The 23,535-nt window shown below is 44.1% G+C and overlaps 1 protein-coding gene across 1 annotated transcript in view; it reads left to right on the top strand.

Annotated features, from left to right (window-relative positions):
• SLC6A20 (solute carrier family 6 member 20) overlaps positions 1 to 23,535 on the top strand; it is a 531,874-nt gene that overhangs the window by 212,721 nt on the left and 295,618 nt on the right. Inside the window, exon 5 of the mRNA XM_069613357.1 lies at positions 11,108 to 11,218. Coding sequence (XP_069469458.1) covers positions 11,108 to 11,218 — 111 coding nt within the window. The remainder of the gene's footprint in view (positions 1 to 11,107; positions 11,219 to 23,535) is intronic.

The raw sequence follows: 23,535 nt of genomic DNA, 5'->3' as shown, positions 1-23,535 counted from the left end.
GCCCTGAAACGTGTAGGCACCCAAAACGCAATCAATTACCTGGCAAAATGTCAAGCAGCAAAAGCGCAGGAGATGTTCATCTCTTGGCGTGCAGGCTTCAAGGCTCAGGGTTGCACTCGCCTCATGCTTTAGAGTAGGACAAGCAGAGGGGGGTGTGACTTACCTTGCCCATGCAATTGGGCAGCCACTCGGATGTCTATCCATCAATACTGGATTAACAGGAGCACCAAGAGGCACTGGATACATTTGATGAAGGTGGCAGGGTCAAACTTTGTTTACAATGGAGGCTGTCATTTTATTGTTCACTAAAATTCATAAGGGCCTTTTGGCCGGAAGGCCATACACACAGGCTGCAATTTCAGCCGCGTCTACACGACCCTCGGGCCAAATAAACAGCGCCGAATTGGCTTTCGCGCCACACTGGCCGCGTCGAAAGGGGCTCTGCGGCCAAAATGGTGCGCCAGAAGGGTAGCGGCAAAACGTGGCGTGCCGCATTTAGTAAACTGCTGGACCTGACACCTGCTTCATAGCGGTACGCTTTGCCATCTTGTGGCCAATTTCTGAACTACCTTTGAAGCCAGGTAAATAGAAAAGTTGTGTTTCACAGAGAACCTAACACTTCGGGAATTACGCAGTCTAAGCAGTCGCTCTTCTCCACTATAACCCTCTCCCCTCTACGTCATTAGCAGGGGTGAAGGATGCAAAGGTATGAGAACCTCGCAGCCGATGGCGTGCACAAACAGCGGTCGGCAATGTCGTGCCTGAAACTGGTGGATTAATGCAATACCCCATTTCAGGATTTAATTTGAATCTAGTGCAATTTTGAAAACGGTGGTTTTCACAAGAAACGCAACTTTTCTTGTTTTGCGCGAACATCAGAATTGGGCCTGCAATGTGACTTTTTAAATAATATGTTGCCATAAAATGTTTCTGCAAAAGGTCCAACATGTTCTTGAGAGTTTGGGGTGATAGTTATATGGCCTAGTGACAGGGGTCACAGTAAATGAAAGCTCCCGGGCTGTGGCCAGTGCCATGTGGTTCTTTGTTTCTGGAGTGGCTGGCTTTCTTGTTCAGGCCTCTTAAAAAAAACAGGAAGTTCCACAAGTGTACACTTTGATCATTGACCCTAAATAAGAAAGAATAGGAATAACAAATAATGTGTCTTTCTGGAATTCTATACAATTGCTAGACTCATTAAAGGTTTATTTCAGGCACACTTCAGGGGGTGAGTCGCTGATTTAGTCTGAAATTCAAAACGCAGACAAAAACTTCCCAAAAGCATTTAGGCTAGAATAATCATCCATTTCGGACTATGGGCCTCATTAGGACCCAGGCGGAGTGGGTTTCCGCCAGCGCTAATCGCGGCGGACCCGTCCGCCGTACTACGAGTTCCCGTAGCGCCATGGCGCAGTTTTCCGCCTGGTTTTACCAGGCGGAGAAAACCATGGCGCTACGGGACCTCGTTGTTAATTACGCCACCGTATTTTACGGTGGCGTAATTAACTCCTTCCCCACTCCCATTATACCCTATGGGGCAAGAATGGGAATGGGGAAGGGCAGAATGGGGATTGGGGATTTACCGCCCCGCCAAGGTCGGAATGGGGCGGTAAATCCGCCAACCCCCATGGCGCTATCGACGGCTTTCCGCCGTGCTTCGCGGTGCATTTAGCACCGCGAAATCCGCCTGGGTCCTAATGAGGCCCTATGTATTTTGCTTTTCGGAAGTTGCAGTTATAGCATGTTTTTTTTCTGCTGTTGTCTCTGTTACGACCATCACAAGACATTCCATCTTAGTGTCCTCGGTCACGTGACAAAATCCGTGTGCTTAAAAGCTTGTGCACATTGTAGAAATGTTTCACCATAGCACATAAAGTGGCCCTTGATGTTCCCAGTAATTTGGTAATTTGAGCCTAAACACACTGATCTTAATGATACATATGATGATCCATTCTTGTATGAAATGTATATCACATTAGTGATAGCGTAACCATATTTTTCATAATGTACTTAGCAATAATGCTATGTGATGCCACTTCCTGTTTTGTCAAGGGGTGAACGGTTGTGTTCCATTGCTTCCCGTGATGTCACTTTGGGGTGCGTTCAAATTACATCACTTCCTGTGATGTCATCGGAGGTCAAGGGTTGTGTGATGTCACTTCAGCTACCCTTGGCATTTTGGTGAAATGACGTCCCTGCATAAACTCAATGGTTTTACATCACTTAGTTGAAAAAAGGACAGAAGAAGCAAGGACAAGAAGGAAAGAGCAGAGGAAAGAGGTGTGAAGGAATAAGGCCAAGGAGGTAGCCATGGAAAGAGGAAGGACTCATAATTTGTTTAGCATTTATATTTACTTTAGACCTCCAGGTAAAACTAACCTAAACCAGAGACAACACGGATGGCTCAAGACTATCAAAATCGAACCCCTGAGCGAGGCAAGATAGGATGCCAGGCTATGTGTTCCAGGAATTGCTTGATTCATGGGGTTATCTGCCCCGCAGCCTGGAATGCAGTCTTCATGTTACACAGATTACTTATGAATGCCCCGATACCCAGGGTAAATGGACCATTCCATGAAGCACACTGTGTGTAACCCAGTGAGAGCACGTGAGAGGCCTTCAGAACTTCAGAGCGCAGAGTATGCAATGGCTTCCCAGAATCCCAGGCAGACGGCCATCTGATCCTGGCGATCACATCTTGCATCATTTCCTTAGACTAGGCCCCAGAGACCTCACCAATGACAAACATAAATATATGGCTGTGCAGGCAAAGGGGGAATCTGCCCTGGTTTGTAAATCTAGCCCTGCGAAAGATCCCTGTGATCTGTGCATGAGCGTCTAAAGCAGAAAGCAATCTTTAAGCTTTAACAATTTTCACAAGCAGTGGAGTGGGCCGAATATAGCACCTTGAGTGCGCTTTATAAATGTAAAAATATAAATGTAAAATAAATAAATACCTAACGGGCGTGCCCTGCTGACATGGATTTATGTTCTTACCGTCTGTAAAGTGCATAGTATTGGATTGCGGTTATGTTCCATACGGCCTCTTGCCTCTTGCAAGGTGTGGGTTTGCACATTTCACATGGGTAATTCCTGCCTACCCATAGTCTGATTTTTGCTGCACCCACCCTTGATAACTGTGTTCAACCCATTGTTCAATGAAGCAATTTGCCTCCAGGATTTGGGGGTCTTGTAACTCACATTTAATGTATCTTTTAGAGGACCACTTCATTTCGTTGTGCCTGCTGTACTGTTTTTGGGCAAGGCACAATGACTAAAATGATTGAGCAAGAGATGGACCGCAAGCTGAACAAGCTTATGTCCATAGAATATACCTTTTAAAAAATGCAGCAAATGCTCTTAGCGCTCACAACCTCTGTCACGTGATTTGCTATCTATTACCACACTTTGTGGGAAAGTGCACCCACGGAGGAGGATAGCTAAGCATCAAGAAATGTAAAGGCTTTAGCTGGTTCTATGGGGGATGTGCTAGATATTAGAAGTGAAATGTCTTCCATGGTCCCATATACTAAGATTTCCATTCACTTTGCTCTACTGCAATTCTTTGTGAGATCATTGATTTTGATTGATGAAGAGAAATCTCTTTTGTCCCCAAGTCACAGGATTGGGGTCACACATAGATGAATATATCATGCTTGGGAAGCTCTTGTTGGCAATGGCGCTCTACAACATCAGTCAGATGTTACTGTGGTTTGGCCATCAGATAATGATGCTGCACAGACCTGTACAGATCATTTTATTCCCTAACACCCTTAGGCCTTTACCCACAATATTGAAATAACTAAATGTACTGTAAGAGATGGCTCATGGAGAAACAGGGTATTGTATGGTGGCCAACAGCACATCATGTGTCACCCATGGCCCCATTGTATGTTAGATAGGTGCGTAATGACAGGAAGGTGGACCAGATCAGAGACTCAGGAGGTGTCCTAAAACGGGAGGCAAAGGGTATACTCCAAAGGTTTGTAGAAATCTATGAAGAGTTGTACCAGGTGGGGAGGGGTTCCTTGGATGTTTTGGGGGTGCAATGTCTGCATGACATGGAGCTCCCGAAACTCACAGTTGAAGAGAAGGATTGCCTAGACACTGAGAATAGGGTAGAGGAGATCAAAAAGGCCATCATGGGGAAGATGGCTTCATAACAGCCTTTCATAATGTGTTTGTAGAGCGTCTGGCTCCCCCCTTAGCTAAGGTGTTCAATGATATTAAGGCTGGTGGTGACATTCCTCTGACTTTTATGAACGCTCTGATCACGGTTATCCCCAAGGAGGCGTAGGACCCGTCTCTTTGTTCAGATTATCGGCCCATATCATTATTAAATGTGGATGCCAAAATCTTCACAAAGGTTTTGGCAATGCATTTAGAGGTAGTCCTGCCTAAGCTAGTTCATCTTGACCAGGCGGGATTTGTACAAAATGGACATGGGGCAAAAGCTGGGAAAAGGAAAAGCTGGGTTGGGGCTGGTCTGGATGGGGTGGGTCGGGGCGCTGTGCTTCTCTCCCTGGGCTAACATATTAGTTAATGGGATGGCATCTGGGGCATTCCATCTTTCGCGAAGCACAAGGCAGGGTTGCCCACTGTCCCCTCTACTATATGCTTTGGTGATGGAGCCATGGGCTCATATGAGTAGGACAACTGATGAGGGGTATTATGGTTCATGACCAACAGTATAAACTAGCGCTTTTTGAGGGTGACGCGCTACTCTGTTACCAGCCCAAGAGAGACTATACCATGTATCTTATCAGGGCTTCTACTTTATGGGGAATTGCCAGGATTTAAAATAAACTTAGCAAATCAGTGCCCTTTTCAGTGGGTTTGGTTAGTGAAGAGGATTGGGAATACCTTCACACGCTACCCTTTGCAGTAGCAGAACATCGATGTGGATATTTGGGGGGGTGTGGGCCGAGGGACTTGAAGATGGTTTTTGAAACACACTAATTGCCATTGTGGGATAGGATTCGCCGGGACATGCAACAGTGGGGTAAGATGCAATTGCCTTGGATGGCCCAACTGAATGGTGTGAAAAGGACCTTGCGCTCCAAATGTCTGTTTTTCTTTCAGATGATACGCTGTGTTGTACACCAGCCTTAATGTGGTTCTTATGGAAAGGGACACACCCCAGAATTGAGTATAATACACTTATACTCCCCAGAGACAAGGGGCTTGGGGGAATACCCTGACTTGGAGTCATATTATAGAGCGGCCCAGCTGAGGGTGTTAGTGGATCATCATGATCTGCACTCATCCAAACAATGGGTAGTGCTGGAGAATGCAGTTCTCTCTCCGGTTTCATTGGGAGATTGGCTTTGGGTCCCAGAGCAGGACATTCGTAGAAGGGTTCTTTACTGCCCAGTGCTGGAGGTACTATGGAATATATGGAAGGAGGGAAAGCGGACACGATGGCTCACTTTCTGGCCCAGCTCATTGAGCTATATCTGGCCGCCCCCGATATGAGATCTGATATTTGAGCCTTTGGGATTCCAGAAATGGTATGAGGCGGGGTTAGAAAAAGGTGGGGCAGATGTGGGATAGCAGTCGGTATCTATCCTGTGCGCAGCTGGAGTGCTGCCTCCAAATAGGGGAATTGTCGATCTCCAGGTACATCCAGCTGAAAGGGGCGCTCACAGACCTTAGGTGGGGGTATAACCTCTGCAGGGACCTTAGAGGCTTTGGCAAGCTTCTCATCTCCAAGAATAATAACACAGGGCTCATTGCCAGATTTTACAGGGAATTGGTGCAGGCTGAGCCCATGGGGTAGGTGAAGGCGAGATTGGAGTGGAGTTGGGATGTCCAAATGGAAATTACAGATTCCCTGTGGTTTCTAATGTGTAGGAAGGTGTCGCAGGCTATAGTTTCTGTGCAATATAGGTGGCAGACAATCAAGCTGTTCCATAGGTGGCACTACAGGCTGGAGAAGGTGGACAGGATGTACCCAGGCGTGACCTCGAAGTTTTGAAAGTGTGGACAGAGGGGGCAGATGTCTGGCACACGTGGTGGAAATGCAGGGCTTTTGGGGGAAGGTCATGAGCTGGCTAGAGGAACTAGATGGGACGCATAAGGGGTTCTAGCTGTTGCTCATTCTCCTGGGGGTAGAGGAGGTGGGGAAATTGATCGTTGCACTAATCACCGGTCCCATACCCTGCTGATAGCGGCGAGAAGCTGTGTGGTCCCGCATTGGAAGAGGTCTGAGGCCCCGTCACAGAGGGAATGGATTTAGAAAGCGAAGGACATATATTCTATGGAGTACCTCACGTATCTTATGGATGAGTCCGGGGTAACATTGCGCGGTGGCTTCCTTTCTTTGATAAGTACGGTACCGCCGTGTGACGTTTATTAGTTAGTACTAATTTATGTATACCCAACTGATCAGAAGGAGGTATCAGACAGTCTATGACGCCTGTGGTGAGGAAAGGGCAGAGGGGTGGGAGGGTGCTGGGGAGAGAGGCAGAGGGAGGGGAAGGTTAGGAGGGGAGAGTTGTTGTAAACAAAGTCTTTTTTAGTGTGGCTATGTCATTGTTCTCTTCCCATATAAAATGCTAATAAACTGTGAATTTTGAAAAAAAAGTAGTATTTGGAGAAAATTTTACAAAATATAATTCTACCCAGGCTTCAATAGTAAGATTTTCCATTAACATCCAGTTGGGTTGTGAGGAAAAGAGCATTAGTTGTCCAGAGAGTGCAAGATGTGACATCTGGAGCACCAACTGTAGTGCTTTCACCAGTTCTTCTACAACATTTGTTTGGCTGAGAGGATCAAACTGAGAACATGTGTGAGTGAAAGCTGATGACCTCTTACCCATCAGCAAGTTCCCGTACACTACCAACGTTCTGCCCGACTCTGCATGTCAGGTTTCAGTACATACTGTTTACTATTTATACTCACAAAAACGGCGTTTAACGTACAGTGATTCACGCGCACCTTACTCCTCTTCAGACAGATGAGGCTCCTCACACCAAGATGGCAGTCCGCTCCATCCACCTCACGCTAGTTCTCACACAGCTGGCATTAGTGAATTCACCCTCATTGAGAGACCATTCATGCAAGGCTCTTGGGTGACTGTTTTTTGTATTCCCTCATCTCTATTCCCTCTCTCCCACTGTGGTCCCCAAGTTCACATTTTTAAACATCCAATTCTTGCTTCTGTCACCTAAGGCAGCTGGCCCAACAGTCCTAAATCACCTCTCTGGTCTTTACAGGGAGTGCCTACCAAACGCTACCTGACAATGTTGGTCTCCACACGTTTGGCACATCTAGGATTCATCACAAAACCATGCTGCTACCAATTTTGGTACTTCCCTGGAACGTACTAGAAACTGCCTTCACTGACAAATGTTTGTTACCACAAGATGTCTTTTATTTCTGATCAGCATTCCATCCCAAATGTTGGCCATGTGACAATCTAGACACCACATGAGAAAAGTAGCATGGCATGATGATTTCTGATCAGGCACCCTAAACGGAGGTGAAAATATAACAAGCTAAGAGACATCATGAGTGTAAAGGGTCACAAGTAAAATTAAGCACACATTCATTTAGTCCATGGTCTCTGGCCATAAGAAAAAGTTCATCTGGGAGGGTCTTCTAGATAAGCCCAAGGCTCGACATCAACAGTATAATTAATATTATTATTATTATGGTATTTATTGAACGTGGACCTAGGTTCGAGAAGCAACGGGGTGCTTTACAGAGGTATACCTGACCTGACATGACCTCCTGGGAATGTTCTAAGACGATGTTTAAAGATGTAAAGGCAGGCGCTCTGTTACCAGTCTTTCTTCAGGGAGGCTCAGTTTCTTTGTTTTTTCAGGAGGGTCTGCATTTCTTTTTCAGGTGTGGCAAGTAAATTAACTCTGAGGATTCTGGTACTTGTATTTTTCGCATTTGATTTTACTGGCAGGTGACTGGAAACAACTCCCTCCATAGCATAAATCTTGGGGGGAGGGGGAAAGCCATGGTTGTGGCTCTCCAATGTAAGGCATGATGGCCCTGCTGCTACTGCCTTTCCCGGGATTTCTGGAACAATGTTTAAAGATGTAAAGGCAGGCATCATTGTGCGAAAAATGCAAGTACCAGAATCCTCAGCGCTAATTAACTTGCCACACCTGAAAAAGAAATGCAGACCTGCCTGAAATAACTAAGAAACTCAGCCTCCCTGAAGATTGATGAAGTCATGAAAACGTGTGTTTGGAGGAGAAGCTAAAGACTGGTAACAGAGCTCCTGCCTTTACATCTTTAAACATTGTTCCAGGATTCCCGGGCTCAAAAGGCAGCAGCTAACAGCAGGGCCATAATGCCTTACATTGGAGAGCCACAACCATGGCTTTCCCCCTCCCCCCATCAAGGGGAAGATTTGTGCTATGGAGGGAGTTGTTTCCAGTCACCTGCCAGTAAAATCAAGTGCGAAAAATACAAGTACCAGAATCCTCAGAGTTAATTAACTTGCCACACCTGAAAAATAAATGCAGACCTACCTGAAATAACTAAGAAACTCAGCCTCCCTGAAGATTGATGAAGTCATGAAAACGTGCGTTAGGAGGAGAAGCTAAAGACTGGTAACAGAGCGCCTGCCTTTACATCTTTAAAGAATGTTCTAAGACATAGAGCAGACAACATCTTGGACAGATGCACAACTGGATCCAATACCTGAAGCATACGGTACAAATATAGGACTCTAGACGTGGAAAAAGCAAGAGATAAGATCAAATCGGCTAAAAATCAAAGGGCTGGAGTGAGCAAGACACATGGGAGAACGGGTGCTCAGATTAAAGCAAATTGCACTATGGAGCCCTGGCTGGAACAAGCTACCACTCATCATTGCACACGCGTACCGAGACCAGGCTCGCAGCAATGCAGAAGGTAAGTACTTACAGTCATAAAAGTACAAATCAGAGCACCAGTTTTTTACACCTTACTACCCAGCCATGACGGTGGGTGGGCCACTGCTATCAGTTAAACCTGGGGAGAAAGCCACAAAACAGACACGAGGAACGAGGAAGTCAAACATGATTGTAGGTATGGACTCCATGCCTGAAAGAGTGAATTTACTGAAGAAGAAACCCAGAAAATCTCCAACTCCAGGGTGCCCACATGTTGCTCTTTCCAGATGTGGCCAAGGAAAGTGAGCAAAGAGAGAAGTAAATGCAGCTCCTTAAAAGAGGTTCTATCTGCTCAGAGTTCACGGCCTCTGTATCCAGCAAAATATATGGTCTTGCAGCGACGATAGGGGTTAGAGCATCATGGGCCTGGATTTGGAATCCCTGCTAACATTGTCAACCCCGAAATATGAAACCCTTGAGACTAATGTGCTAGCAGAGAGAAGACTGCATACACAAAGAGAGGTGATTGATTTGATAGATGAGGCCTGAACTATGTGCATGATAAGGTATAAAAGCTTTGGTGTTTCAGTTTATTTTTATTTATTTATTTATTGCATTTGATTATACGCCCAAACCCAAGGGTATCACTGCGTAAGTTTACAAAAATACTTTCAGACTTGTTTGTTACATGAATAGTGCAACTTCTTGGTTACATGGTCGAAGTGCTTGAAGATAATTATGATAATTACAAATGTACTTTCTGACTTAATGGTTACGAGATCACTTGCAAACCTTTCGATTACATAGCAGTAATGTTAGTCGTGAAGTTAGTACTGAAGTGATGAGTAGTTTGTGCATGACCAGCGCACTTGAGGTATTACTCTCGGGGCATGTTGGCTACATGCAGTTTCTTGGTTTGTCACTCAAATGTAGATATGACATTCAGAAGTCACTAAAAGATTGGTTTGCTACTGACTGATGGCTGTCTGAGCGTGATATTTCACAGCAGCTGACAAAGAGACCTGCGTGCTTCCACAGAGGTTGTTCTGAAAGAGCGGCGAATGAGCAAAGTGAAATATTCAACGACTCAAACGGCCTCAGTATCAGTTGGACCATGAACGGGCTTGGCAAAGGAATTTCTTCCGAAACCGTTTAGTGTTACCGCCGCTCAGTCAGGCAGAATTACTGCCAGATCACAAGTGTGGCAGAAGCAGTGTTAATAACCATTGTCAGTCAGGGCCTCCTGATGAGTTTGGTGGTAATTTAAAGGAATTATCGCCAAACTCATTTACACTGCCGCCCCTTGTTTTGGCAGAATTACTACCAGATTATGAGTGTGGCAACAGCAGTGTTAGTCCCGATCCATGGTGTTCATAGTAATCCCTGGGGAGTTTGGAAGAATTACCACACGCCCTAATTCCGTCCATGTAAATTCATCCAGTATTTGGCGATGAAGCAGATATACCTCCTGTACTTGGTGGGAGTTGTGACCACCACTTTAATGGAAAACCTAAAAATTGGTGGTGCAGTAAAAGTGGCAGCAATTTCATTACTGCCAAAATAAATAGTGGCAATGTGAATGCCACCACTTTGTTTGACGGCACCATCAAATTTATAATGAGGCCCAATGTCTTTGTTGATGTGGTGACTTGTGAGGCAGCCGGAGAATGAGTAGGGTTTCTCTGGTGACATCAGGCGTACTGACATCACATGATTTTCTACCTCAATTATAAGCCAAAAAATTCAAGACATTCTTACTTTTAAAAAATCAGAGGTCACGTCAATTACATTGCTATGATCCCGAAGGGGGCCAGGTTGAGAGCTTCATCAGAAGAGAGGGGAGTGGCACACTTAGTAGGTCAGGAGTAGACTGGAGAGGATTGTGATTGCTAACCCTTACCACCCCCTGTGGCTTCTGAGCGTAATATCAAAACAGTCTTGGATTGTAATGTTCTGATAATCTGTTGTTTTAGAATCATCAAATACTGCAGGATGTGTGACATCAACACTGTTTAAGGGAACCTCATGTTGGACTTTAAAGGCCAGAAGACTGATCTGTGTCTACCTCGAGGGATAACAAATTCAGAATGCTTACCTTAGCCCATGTGCATGTTTCATTGTGTTGTTCTCCCCCTCCTTCAAAACAGCTCCACCCTCCCCCACCCAAACACTCCGATTCATTTTCATTTGTAATTCAGAAGGTGATGATCTGTTACAACGTTGCTTATGTAGGACTGGCCTCACCCTTAGATTTGTAATGTTTCTTTTGCAGGTTGTCTACGTCACAGCCTCGTTGCCATATCTTGTCCTTACGATATATTTAGTGAGAGGATTAACACTCCATGGAGCAATGAATGGCCTGTCGTATATGTTTACACCAAAGGTACAAAAATAATATTTGTCATGTTCAATGGAATGTGCAGTCATTTGTATAATGTTATTAATGCCTATGACATTTTGATGAGCAGAAAATGTGCAATGTATGATCACCATCCTACCTTCGTGTTTTGATAAATCTCTATGTGCAGACATCAAACAACCGTGTTAGTCACACTGCTATTGCATCCCTCCCATTGAAGAAAAATAACGCCTGGTCATAAGAGGAGGGTCACAGCAAAGATGGCCGAGACCAAGATTCAGATTGTGAATATTGAAAAAGACTATGATCAGGGTTTCCATCCATTACACTTTTGGAAACTCTTATAAAACGCTCCACTATTTGGCATATCCTACTCTAAAGGAGTCATGAATGTGACTCTAAGGTCCCATGACCCCGGACGATATTCCCAGGTAAAAACAGACTTTGGAGGGAAGGACATAACTTCTAGCTTCATGCCCATTAAACCGAGAGGTTCCTGTCTTCATTCAGCCACACGACGTCCGACCTACACAAAGAATGAGGCTCTAATATGCTCAGTGAGCTGTAAACAGAGCCCTTTCTACGAGCCCCTCTCAGCTCTACATGTTAATTGCAAAGAATGGGCCAGTAGGCAGTGTCCTCTTGTTGAGATCAGGAAAGTGGCATGTGTTATGCACAGCTTCAGATGCTTAGTTGTCTTAGAAAGGAGCCCTAATGCTTAGACCACATTTCAGTAGCCTTGAGAAACATTTGAATGAATGCTACTATGTTGGTTGTCGACTAATTCAGATCCAAGCCACTTCCGAATGCTAAAGAGGTAAACAACCTTATCTGCAGGGCCTCTGACACAGGAGAATAAAGGCTTAAAGGATACTAGACAATACCAAATGTCTTCCCAGTATACAAATATTGGTCAGCGGTCTTCAGCATATGCATGCTAAAAGAAGATGCCTGTTCAATACTTCTGCAGTATGTAAAGGAAGCCAATTTGAGGTGCCCCATTCTCAAGCACGTTCCTCTTTTTGCATTTTGGAAATCACGTGTGGTAACATATATTTCATGCCATTAGCACATTGATGACTTTGCTCTCCATATTGCTTAATGAGAATTGTGTGGTCAGAAGGACACAGACTCTGAACTTCCATAATTAATGAATTCTTTATTCAAGTAAACAAAAAAAAAACGAACTAGCCCTAAAATATGGGATTTCTCTACCTAACCAAACTAACTAGGGTGCTCGTCAGTGAGTCCAAAATAAAAGTCTGTTTACTGCCCAAGAAAACTAATCTAACCTGACCATCCCACTTAAAAACCAACTCAAGCGCAGGAGAAGCACTCCCTTCTCACGTGGACTGCGGTCTGAGCAAGTTCTGTTAATACAGTATTCTTAGGTGGTTCGTGGTTATCTCCGACACCGGGATGTTCCCCTTTTCTTTCTCTTTCCTGTGTTGTTCTCTCATAATCTTGTTTCTTTGGCTTTCTCTTTTTTCTTGTGGCTCTTTTTCTTCTTTCTTGTTATACAAACTTGGAAGTCTCTCTTGACTTGATGTCTTATATTTACATTTGTTAGGACAACCAACGCAGTTGCAATTATAATTCTCATTAATCTTAAGTATTTCCAACACTTGCTTGTTATTGACACGAGTATGAGTACTCCAGAAATAGCTCTCACTTTTCTCAAACACTCGGGTGACACTGGGACGAGTATGAGTAACCCAGTTATGATTCTCACTCTTCTTACAAACGTGTGCTTCATTGGGACGAGTATTAGTATTTGTATTTATTGTTTTTATAGAGTGCTTTAATCCAAGTAGTCCAGTGATGATCCTCAGTCTTCTTATAAACTTGTGCCTCACTGGGACAAGTATGAGTAGCCCAGTAATGATCCTCACTCTTCTTACAAACTTGTGCCTCACTGAGATGAGTATGAGTAGCCCATTGGTGATTCTTACTCTTCTTATAAACGTGTTCTTCACTGGGACGAGTGTGAGTAGCCCAGTGATGATTCTTACTCTTCTTATAAACGTGTGCTTCACTGGGATGAGTGTGAGTTTCCCAGTGATGATTCTTACTTTTCATACAACTTGTACCTCACTGGGAGAGTGATGATTCTCACTCTTCTCATAAACTTGCCCTTCACTGCGATGAGTGTGAGTAGCCCAGTGATGATTTTCACACTTCTTACAGACTTGTACCTCACTGAGATGAGTATGAGTAGCAAAGGCATTAATTTCGGTGGCCTACCCGTGTCTCCCGCTCTCCCCGTTACCTTTTTGCATGAGCAATTGCATCAACGGGTCCACAGTTCGGATCGGGCTCTCTTCACTTCTGGTCAGGCCCGCGACTTCACTCGCAGATCCCTCTTCTGTCGGCACACTCCGCAGTGCCCCTCGATCAGTGGTCTCAGCATACTGGCGGTACTCCCTCGTATCTTCGGTCATCCTACCACTGCTTTCCGGGTCCCTCCTGAGATCCTGTTCAACTCCTTTGTCTTCCTGCAGCCTGGCTATCCTGTACTGCAACTCAGACAGTTGCACACTCCAGATTCCTTTCGGCATGTAAAGCAGCGATTCCTTGGTTCCTTCAGATCAGCTTCCCCAGCTGCTTTGGATCTTCTGTGTCTCCTCCTCCAATATTTATGACGCTGCGCTGGGACAACCCCGCAATAGCGTTAAATTCCTTCTTCTGTGTTTCACTTGCACTTGGTATTACTCCTATGGTTTTCTTCGTCTCAGTATCACATGTGTAATTCTCTTTGGATTTTCTCAATGGTGCAATATGGCAAAAACAAATCTCACTGCCTCTTCATATCTACTTCCCGCAGGGTTTTACAAGATTGGTTTATAGGCGGGTTGGGTAGGGAGTTCCTCCTCGGAACGAGAATCATTGTCCCCAAGGGGGGAGTCTCTCCTGGTGAGGTCTCGCTTCCCTCTACCCCTACGGAGAGTATTGCATAGCAGGCACATCTCCCGAGCCTCACAAGGTAAAGCTCACTCCTGGGGAGAAGTGACTGAATCCCTCAATTCATCACAATTGCTAGAAATAATTGGTTAGGAAAAACAGGGGCTAGTGAAAGCCCAAAGCAAGGCAAATCTAATATATTGGAAAGAACAAATGCTGATCCCAAAGGAAATCTTCTCAAGCTAAAATGGAGAATTTGAGAACTTAGTTAAAATGAATCTGTATGCATAGTTTAAATGTTATCCCAACTATAATATTAGTGATACCCCTCCACTCCAATGTGCACAAACAATTAACATTTCTCATCATCATCTCTGTTCCAGTCCACTCCCATGCAGCTCTTTATTAGGCGGGGTAACCTCTAGAATGAAGTCACAAGCAGAAAGTGTGAAGAAGCTGATTTTCCCTTATATTTTACGCCTTTACTAGGCCACTTGCACAGCAGTAATTCCATGCATATGCTTGTCCCTCAAACCCTTTGTGCTGCATTTCTTGTGACACTGGAATCCCAAAGATCAAGACTATTAAACAGATATCAGTGGTAGCATGTATACAATTCGAGTTGAATGAAAGACGCATAAAAGATGCAAGGAACAGCAAAGTAAAGCATAAATTACCCTGAATCTGGATTTAATACAGATGGAAAATTGAACCAAAGAAAACAGGAGTATCCCTAAAATATCCTAACGAAAAACAGTAAGATGGATTAGATATCTGAAAGGGACAGGTACATATTGTGTATCATTGCTCAGATTAAGAAATACAAGACCAATTAACCACTGCAAGGGATACAGGTAGGCGTTATACTAGAAGGACTGAACTAGAAGTAAGAAGGACTGATTTATACAGGACAACAGCAAGTGGCAGGAGTAGTTGAGAATGTTGTCCTGCACCATTGCTGGGATGAAGGCTGAAGAAGAAATGCATGTTAACACCTTTGATGCACTAGCTGTCCAGGACACAGAGGTGCACCAGCAATAAGACATTACAAGTATGAAGCACTGTGGGCATTTTCATTGAGGTGGAGATTGAGTTTCAAGGCCCAACAGGCTCAGACCCAGGTGTCCTTTTGGGTTTCTTCACTTCCTTGCTACAGCTCCTGTGTTCAACTCTCCAACCAGCTCCAATCTCTGGTACATGCCCTGCCTTATTTAGGACTTTGACCCTGCCTACAGCCTCTCTCTGGTGTAAGAGGGTTTAGAGGGGTGGCATACAGCCTTGATGTGGAACTTAGAGTTGGCTTGTCCTACGCCTTTGAAGGTCCTCTCTCAGCTTACCATAACCCAGCCCTACCCTCAAGGGGGACCCCCATAGCCTAACCAGTCTAAGCTGGATGATTAGCTCCCGGGGCAAGGGCAGCAACCAATCAGGTTGCTTTGAACGTGAGCTTAAACTATCAATTTAAGCCTGTGTTCCGAGCAACCTGATGGCTGCTTCCCCCACCCGCCATCTTCCCTTCACCCTCCCTTCCCTTCTTCTTTTAATCCCCCATGGCCCACTTACCTGATTTCTGCAGCAGTGGCGGGTGCCGCCACTGCTGCCTCCTCTCATTGTCCACGCTGGCTGCCATAGAAATGGAAGAGCGGCTTCAAATGGAGCCCCGTCTTCCAGCTCTGTGGTGGCCATCTTGCTAAAGTATTTTGTTTGAATGAACGGGGCATTGCGAGGCGTCCCGTTCATTCAATCAAAATACAATGCTCACAGAACCCCCGGTTACCGGATTGGCAACCCGGGGTGCTAATAGCGTTAATACCCTAACCGGCATGCTGGATCGAGTCTTATCGGCCTGCAGAACCTCTTTTAATCGGGCCCTGGGCCGATAACACCTGATCCGGCCCGCCAGATTGGATCCTAACGCTTAGGTGTAGAGCACTTTGGAGGTGATTGATGAAATTCCTGCTTTCTATGTCATGGTTCAGTCCCCACTCCTTCCCCCTGTGATTTTATATCAGTTTTATGTGTCCATGCGAGGACCAGAAGCATCTAACGCGGCAATGTGATGAGCCCCTGCCTCCCGCATGTGACCTGGTGGGGTGGGAATAGCCAGGGGATCTTTCCCACACTTTCCTCAGGCAGAGCATCGCCTGTCTAGTAGTGGCACCCAATACCTTGGCATCACCACTATCTACAGATAAGGTCAGGCAGATCCTTCAATTCACTGAGTTCTCAAATGCAATTGCAACCTTCAACCAAATCACTTAAATGCTACAACAGGAAGGTCATCCAGGACAGTTGCCTAGCCCCTCTTGACTTATTTTAAAACATCTTCAATGTCTACCTCCTTAATCTCCTTGCGCAGATATTCAGGGGCAGCTTGCCCATAATGTGTGAGGGGGCGCTGACCCACCTTTACCTAGCCCATTATGGAGTAGCTACGGATTAAACTGTCAAAGGGAAACGTAGTTTGCCTTTGACGGTTTATGTTCCCCTGCATGTCTGTCTAATGGACCATGGAAGGCTCAGTGTGTTTTTCTTCCCACGCCTTGCAGTTTCCATTGGGGATGCAGGCTGAGGAACTGCTTGTCTGAATGTGTGAGTGGGCTCTCCTACTCCTCCCACACACCCAGACTCAATTGGGTGCTGGAAAGGTGGCGATCCGGCTCCTGCGCGCATTTGCACGAATCAGGAAGCATTCTGGGCGCTTAGTGGTTCCAGTTCTTGTGTGCAGAAGCTGGAGGGCCCTTTTCACAGGAGGACGTGGCGGCGGGGAGAAGGATGACCCGGACCAAGGCTGAGGTAAGTGCAAAATGTATTTAATGTAATGTTGTATGTGTATGGTTTGTGTTGTGTGCATGTGTGTATGTATGCATGTGTGAAAGAGTGAATGAGCAAGTACATGATGCATGGGTAGTTGGGTGCGTGCACGAGTAAATGAGAGTGAGTGTGTCTTTGAATGATCAAGTTAATGCTGTTTGAAATGAATTCTGTGTGAATGAGCGAGTGAAGGGGAACGTGATTGAGTGAGCTAGTGAATAGTGCGTAAATGTTATTTTTTTAAATTAATGTTGTCCGTGGGAATTCTGCGTGAATGTGTGAGTAAATGAGTGAGTGCTTGTGTTGAGTGTGCGCCAGCCATGGGAGGCTGATTTTGGCTGGGCGGAAGAGAGATTGTTTCTGTACACCTATGATACCGTATCATAGATGCACATTAAAGAATGTCATGGCACAGTAAGAAATGGCGAGACTTGCTACATTACATTAAATTGCCAGTCTGGACACATAATAACAACTCTCATGCTGTAGCACAATAAGGTATATTACGTGGTGAGACTGGCATTTTGATTTAGCCAGTCTCGCCATTTCTTACTGTGCCATGACATTTTGTACTGGGCATCTATGACAAAGCAAGCATGATAGGTTTTATTACGTAGCTAGACTGTCATTTTCATGTAGCAATTCTAGCCATTTCTTATTGTGGCAAGACATTTTTTGTTAGGTATCTATGATAAAGCTAGCATGATACGTGTTATTACATGGCTAGACTGGCATTTCAGTGTAGCCAATGGGCCATTTCCTATGGTGGCAGGATATTTGTTACTGCGCATCTAGAATAAAGCAGGAATGACAAGTGTTATTACATTGCCAGACTATCATTTTGGTGCAGCCAGTCTTGCAAATTCTCATTGTGGCATCACATTTCTTACTTGGCATCTATAATAAAGCAAGCAAGATCATTGTTATTATGTGTCTGGACTGGCCTGCACTGGAGTACCCCGTTTTAATGTGGTTTCTTATTGTGACATGGCATTTTTAATGGCAAAGCCAACATGAGTATATCCTTACTTGTGGGCACTAGCGTATACTGGCAGAGCCAGTTTAGACATGTTTTTTTAAGTTATCATTACTGCCAGTATGCCCAAAGCAAACATGAGTGTCTTCATATATGGGAATACTGGCATATATTGGTGCGGCCACCATGGAAATGTACGGGCACAGCCAACGAGAAAATGCTTTTTATACTGGCATATATTGTGGGGAAAGGCATCATGAAAATGCATTGTGAAATGCTCCTGTGCACTATTGGTGACTTGCATCTATTGCATTTATTCATGCATTACCCTGTAAACCCAATTGCAAAGTGTCTGGCTTTTTACCAATGTTTTCACAGAAAGTGTGCTGTATAGTGCACCATTTTAACCATTTATTCAACATGTTTTCTCGGTGGGAGAATCCCCCCTAACCCACCCCACCTTGCTTGACTCTTCAGGCTCCTTCTCTATGCTCATTCACTGATGCATATGTGTGCCAAAAATGTACACACCTCCAATTAAAACATTCGCTAGCCACCACTGCCGATATTAATACGCATCGACTAACAAACTAGGTAAATCCAAATCATACAAGGATGCCCGGATCTCATTTTCTCCCACCATAACTTTCTTTAGTAAATATTTAGCATATAAATCTTCAAAAAAGCCCTCAAACCTTTTTCTTACATCATAGTCTTCACATATTAGGTTAGCTGTTTAATATATAATCAATGTGATTTGTTGCAGGTGTGATATTTCTTTACATCCTTGCAATTCTAGTAGACATGCAAATGAAACTTGATGAAGATAGTCACAGATCACAGAGAAAGTAAGAAACTAAAGGTAAATGGTATCAATTCTTGGTCCCTTCCCTAAAGTTGTTGGCAGGCCTATTTTCTTAGGTACAACAAAAGAGATGCCCTTCCAAGAGACTTGGATTCCACAATCAACCCTTGGATGTGGGTGGATGCAGTGATGGAAAAGCTTATTCTAATAGTTCTAAAAGTATGAACATGTGGACGTTGGGAACAACAGATTCTGGAATCAAATCACGTTCCCGATCAATAAAAAGCACACTACTGTGCTAATCCTTTTTCGAAGTTAGAAAAGACATACATACACTTACGATACTTAACAGGAGCATACCGAATATCAGCCAATACAGAGTGTGGCGTGATTTTCATATTATTCAATGCTGCTTTACTGCCCCTCATTCAGCCTTCTGCGCACAATCCTCTGAACCGAGAACAAGAATTTGGCCCAGGCAATTTTTGAATTTCTTGAGTAATCGGAGTTATGGAATAACCTGAATCAAGGAAAAGTGAGTCCCTGCGATCAAATGAACGGAAAGGTCTTCGGGTTTATAGCCAATTTACATGTGGATGATATGAGTCTGTTCCTTGATGTTCCTGGATAATAGTGAGCATCCGTAAAAGCATTAAAGCAAGGATTTGTGTTGTCAAGGAATAATTTGTTATTCTTCCCAGAGGGAGTACATAAACACACCTAGGGCCCGTGAGTCAAACAAGGCGGGAGCCGAGATGGAATGGTGTACCCAAGCAGGAGAGCTCGTATCACACAGATGTTTTGCTCAGTAGGGGTTTCCTGGTGTTTTCCTGGAGCCTGGGAAAACAGTGTGCTCTCTCCTGATCCCCTAGCCCACGAGGACTGAGAGTTGTCATTTCCCGACTTCCATTAGGGATTGACCGAGTAGTCACGTTCAAGATGACATTTTATTCCCCAACACATATAGATATACAGATGCATGTTCATATAGGTAAGTAAGGTTAGGGAAACAGGGTACACAGGGGAAAAGTGTCCAACAAAAGGACTTATGGGGAAGAAAGCAGTGGGGTGGGTGGTAAGGCGGGCAAAGAGGATATTGAAGCTAGAACCCCCCTCCTTAAAAAAAATCTAAATAAAACAAAATCAAAGAAAAAATTGGAAGGGATCATGTTCAGGGAGCTACATGAAAGACAAATTCGGATTTCAGACGTACACCCATCTAGCAAATTGCACGTTTCAGGTTCCTGATTACGTAGAATGCCTTACTGTCTGCTCATACATTATTGCCCCCTCAAATGTCACATGGGTTTTCCTCGATCCGATAATAGTCTAAATGTGTTGTACATGGGCCTTTTCCATAAAATGTATCTGCAAATTAAGCTTGCATACAAATTCGGATAGATCAGTTTTCATTATCACAAGTCGCTTAACTTCATGAGGAGAGGGGGTTTGTTCTCAAAGTTTCTTGACTAACATACATGTCAACATTATCCATTCCACTCGGGATACACTAGTCCAGTCCTGGTTTTAAATGTGCATTTTGGGACTTCTTGTCCTGGATCTCCCCATTAGAAACCCAGGACTACGAGTGTTTAACCATATTTATGGTGCCTATATAATACAGGTCATAAAAACCCAAAAAAACTCACCCCACAAGGGTGGACATGGTGAAAAAGCAAGGGGGATCTCACACAGTCAACAAAAAAGTCTTTGGGACCTCACGAAAGTCTGGCAAACAATGGCATGCATGTAGCTCACTGTATAGCGTGTGGAATAATGCTGCAGCCTGTTTTGCAACCCTCCAGTTTTCTTTATTTTAAAACCTAAAGGGTGGCAGTACCAGTCTGTTTTGACCAGGTGTCATTTATGCTCTCATAGACGCGTATGGGCCGTTCTTGGTGACAAGGCAGCATAAGGCCAGTCCATAAACATACTACATAGAAGACTTTAGGAAAAAGCCCCCCCCACCTGCTGGAGATGGGGGAAATAAAGAGGTTTACTCATTTGGGGAAGGAGGGATATCTTTTTTAGAAAGGCTGAAAATGATGCACACTGCCACATTCTGAAAGTGCTGCCAAGTGTCCATTGGGCGTGGAGGTATTATGGCAGTTGTCAGTAAGCAATGCAGGAAATATTGTTGAGGTCCCTGGTACACAGCCTGACAGCCCAAGACTAATAAAGGATACAAAATGCGTCAGGACCCGGATTAAATAGTGGGTCACACGTCCATCACTTCATGTTCCCAACCTTACACTATTTCATTCAATTGCTTACTACATTATTTCATATTATAATTCATGCATATTATATCATGATAAACGCATTCATTGTAAACATTCTTTCAATCCAGGGAGACATACCACATAAAAATAATTGTGTTTGTAAAGATCCCCACGCAGATCATATATCATGAAATATCTTTATAAAACAATTCATTGATAGCATTAATGACATAATATACAAAAGTGCAAAATACCGAAACAAATATACGTGTGATTAAAATGCTGGGATGAGAAGTATAGTGTAGGATAAGAAGTATAGTGTAGGATGAGAAGTATAGTGTAGCTGATCAAAGAAAATGTAAGTAAAACTGGTAATGCACTCCACGTGAGGTGGAACATAATAACTGATTGGCATGCTGGCTTTATAGTATTTATATTGTTGCTGGTACAAATTAACCTTATGAGGTCAAAGGGTTCTGCAATAGATGAATTAGAGAGAGTCCATGAAATAAGCCGAATACAGGTATGAGCATATGGTCATACAATAAATAGAAGCTCATTGCTTTGTTATTGGATACATTACACAGGGAGCAAAACAATAATAAGTGGTAAAAATGTTTCACACTTTACAGATGTTTGTGTGGAGTTTTAGCGGAGGGGGAATCATTGATCGTCATGTAATGAATTGTCCTGGTGAAGGCCGTTTCCTTAATCGTACAGTAAGATATGGTCAAGGCAGCTCTGTTCTTTGGCCGAAACACATCTTGTCGACTGCTATTAAATTAAAGAAAAATGTGTTTTATTGAGTGACACAGGTATGAGTTACAATATAGTTGGATGTGTTTATTGTTCACATCCAAAAAATAGGAGTATTGTATAAAAGTTACAATATTGAGTGTTTCTCCTTAGATAGATTGAAAGGTGCTGTATAAGGTACCCATACTCTTTTACTTCGGCTTCAAGTAGCTAGTTGCCAGTAAGCTCCATGACAGGATGAAAGCCTTTTGTGCTGCTATGCTTCAGACCTCTGGTCTCCCGTTAAGCGCCTGGCTGGTCCATGGGCATCCTGCAAAGGTATGACCCTACAGTGGTAAGCATTAAGGGAGATCACATCACCCATAAAATCGACCATGCCTGGAGCAGAGCGAAACCAAATAGTGTTTCCTTTCAGGGGAAAATTAGTGTAGGCTTTGACAGCCTAAAAAGAAAATTACAACTCTTGCAGCCGTTGCTGAGCGAGTAGCATTGGGCCATGCGGGAAGAGTTTCAAATAATGATCATCCGAAGCATAAAGGCGAATTCAGCCAGTGGACATTTTTTATTACGTGTCTATTTTATAATGGGGCAGGAATATGGACCAAGGGATCTGTCATGAAAGAAAGAGGTGTATATATGGGGCAAACTCAAATAATGTTGGAAACAAAAATATATACTACTCGGAAAACAAGAGCATTTGCTGAGCATTGCAGTCGAACACCATCCAGGTAGACATTCGGCAAACTGAAGCCCACCTTACCCTCTAGCGAGAGCTGAAAACAAACCTATATAAAAGGAATTCCAAAGTGTGATGGACAGAATCTGCCCCTGTCGCTAGCAAGGTAACTTGAATTAGCATTTTCTGGTGATGTGGGCAGCACATGCTCTGAAGAAGATCAGGGGGGCCTTGCGTGCAATATAAATATGTTATGTTATGTTTTTAGAACTTGTACTGCACACAGCTGCCGTTTGCTTGGTCTCCAGGCTCTCCTGCATATCTGGAAGACAGTGGGTGGGTTTGGTTAGTTGGGAGGAAAAAGGAAGGCAATATTGCAGTCAGTTCTTTGCGTTGAGCTTGCAAATCAGAAATACCCTGAGCTCTGCGTGCTTGTAAACATTCTGGATGAGAAGTGTAGGAGGCATTCAAAGCTTTGTGCCCAGATGTGTTGGTCAGAGGCTGAGTATGTTGGTTTTAGTTAGAGATGTAAGTTTGTGTTGTGATATTCAAAGTTTGTGGAGAGGGTCTTTTTCTTTTGAAAGCTTTGTTCGAGTGGCTGGTTTGTGTATCTGTGCGGTGAGTAAGATGGAGAGAAACTGAGGGTTAATCAAAAGGTGGGTGTGTTCTTGGGGTTTTCGTAGTGTTTTGAAATTATTGGTTTTGCTGTCAGTTGGGTTATGGTGAGATAACTTTGGTGGCTGATGCATGCAGATGTCCTGTGTTGAGGTTTAAACACCCTGGGAGGCAAGGAAGGCGTTCTCTTATGGTTTTAACTCTGCACTGATGTGATGTCTTCTAGATGTTATAGAGTCCTGCGTGTCGCACGTTGTTTTCTAGGCAGACACTCTGGAGCGAGTGTGGCGTTCCCTTAGATTGTGTCTGCGCGTGAAAGTCATACTATTGAGGAGTGTTATTGCTGCTGCTTTGTGGGTGTAGGTTACACTTTATGTCTGTTAAATATTGAAGAACCAGGATTTTAGACTTTTCCTGAATTTCATGGGGTCTTGTAGGGTGCAGATTTCCCTTGGTAGCGCCTTCCAGTGTCATCATGCAGTTTTCTACAAAATATAACATCTATCTGCGTAATGTGTTGCAAGAAAGGCAACTCTAACTGTGGGGTTCATCCCCCTCTTCCCTCTTTCTTTACAC

This window comes from Ambystoma mexicanum, chromosome 5p, assembly GCF_040938575.1.
Source record: "Ambystoma mexicanum isolate Mex_15411 chromosome 5p, UKY_AmexF1_1, whole genome shotgun sequence".
Taxonomy (NCBI): domain Eukaryota; kingdom Metazoa; phylum Chordata; class Amphibia; order Caudata; family Ambystomatidae; genus Ambystoma; species Ambystoma mexicanum.
This window is presented reverse-complemented; position numbering and strand designations above follow the sequence as displayed.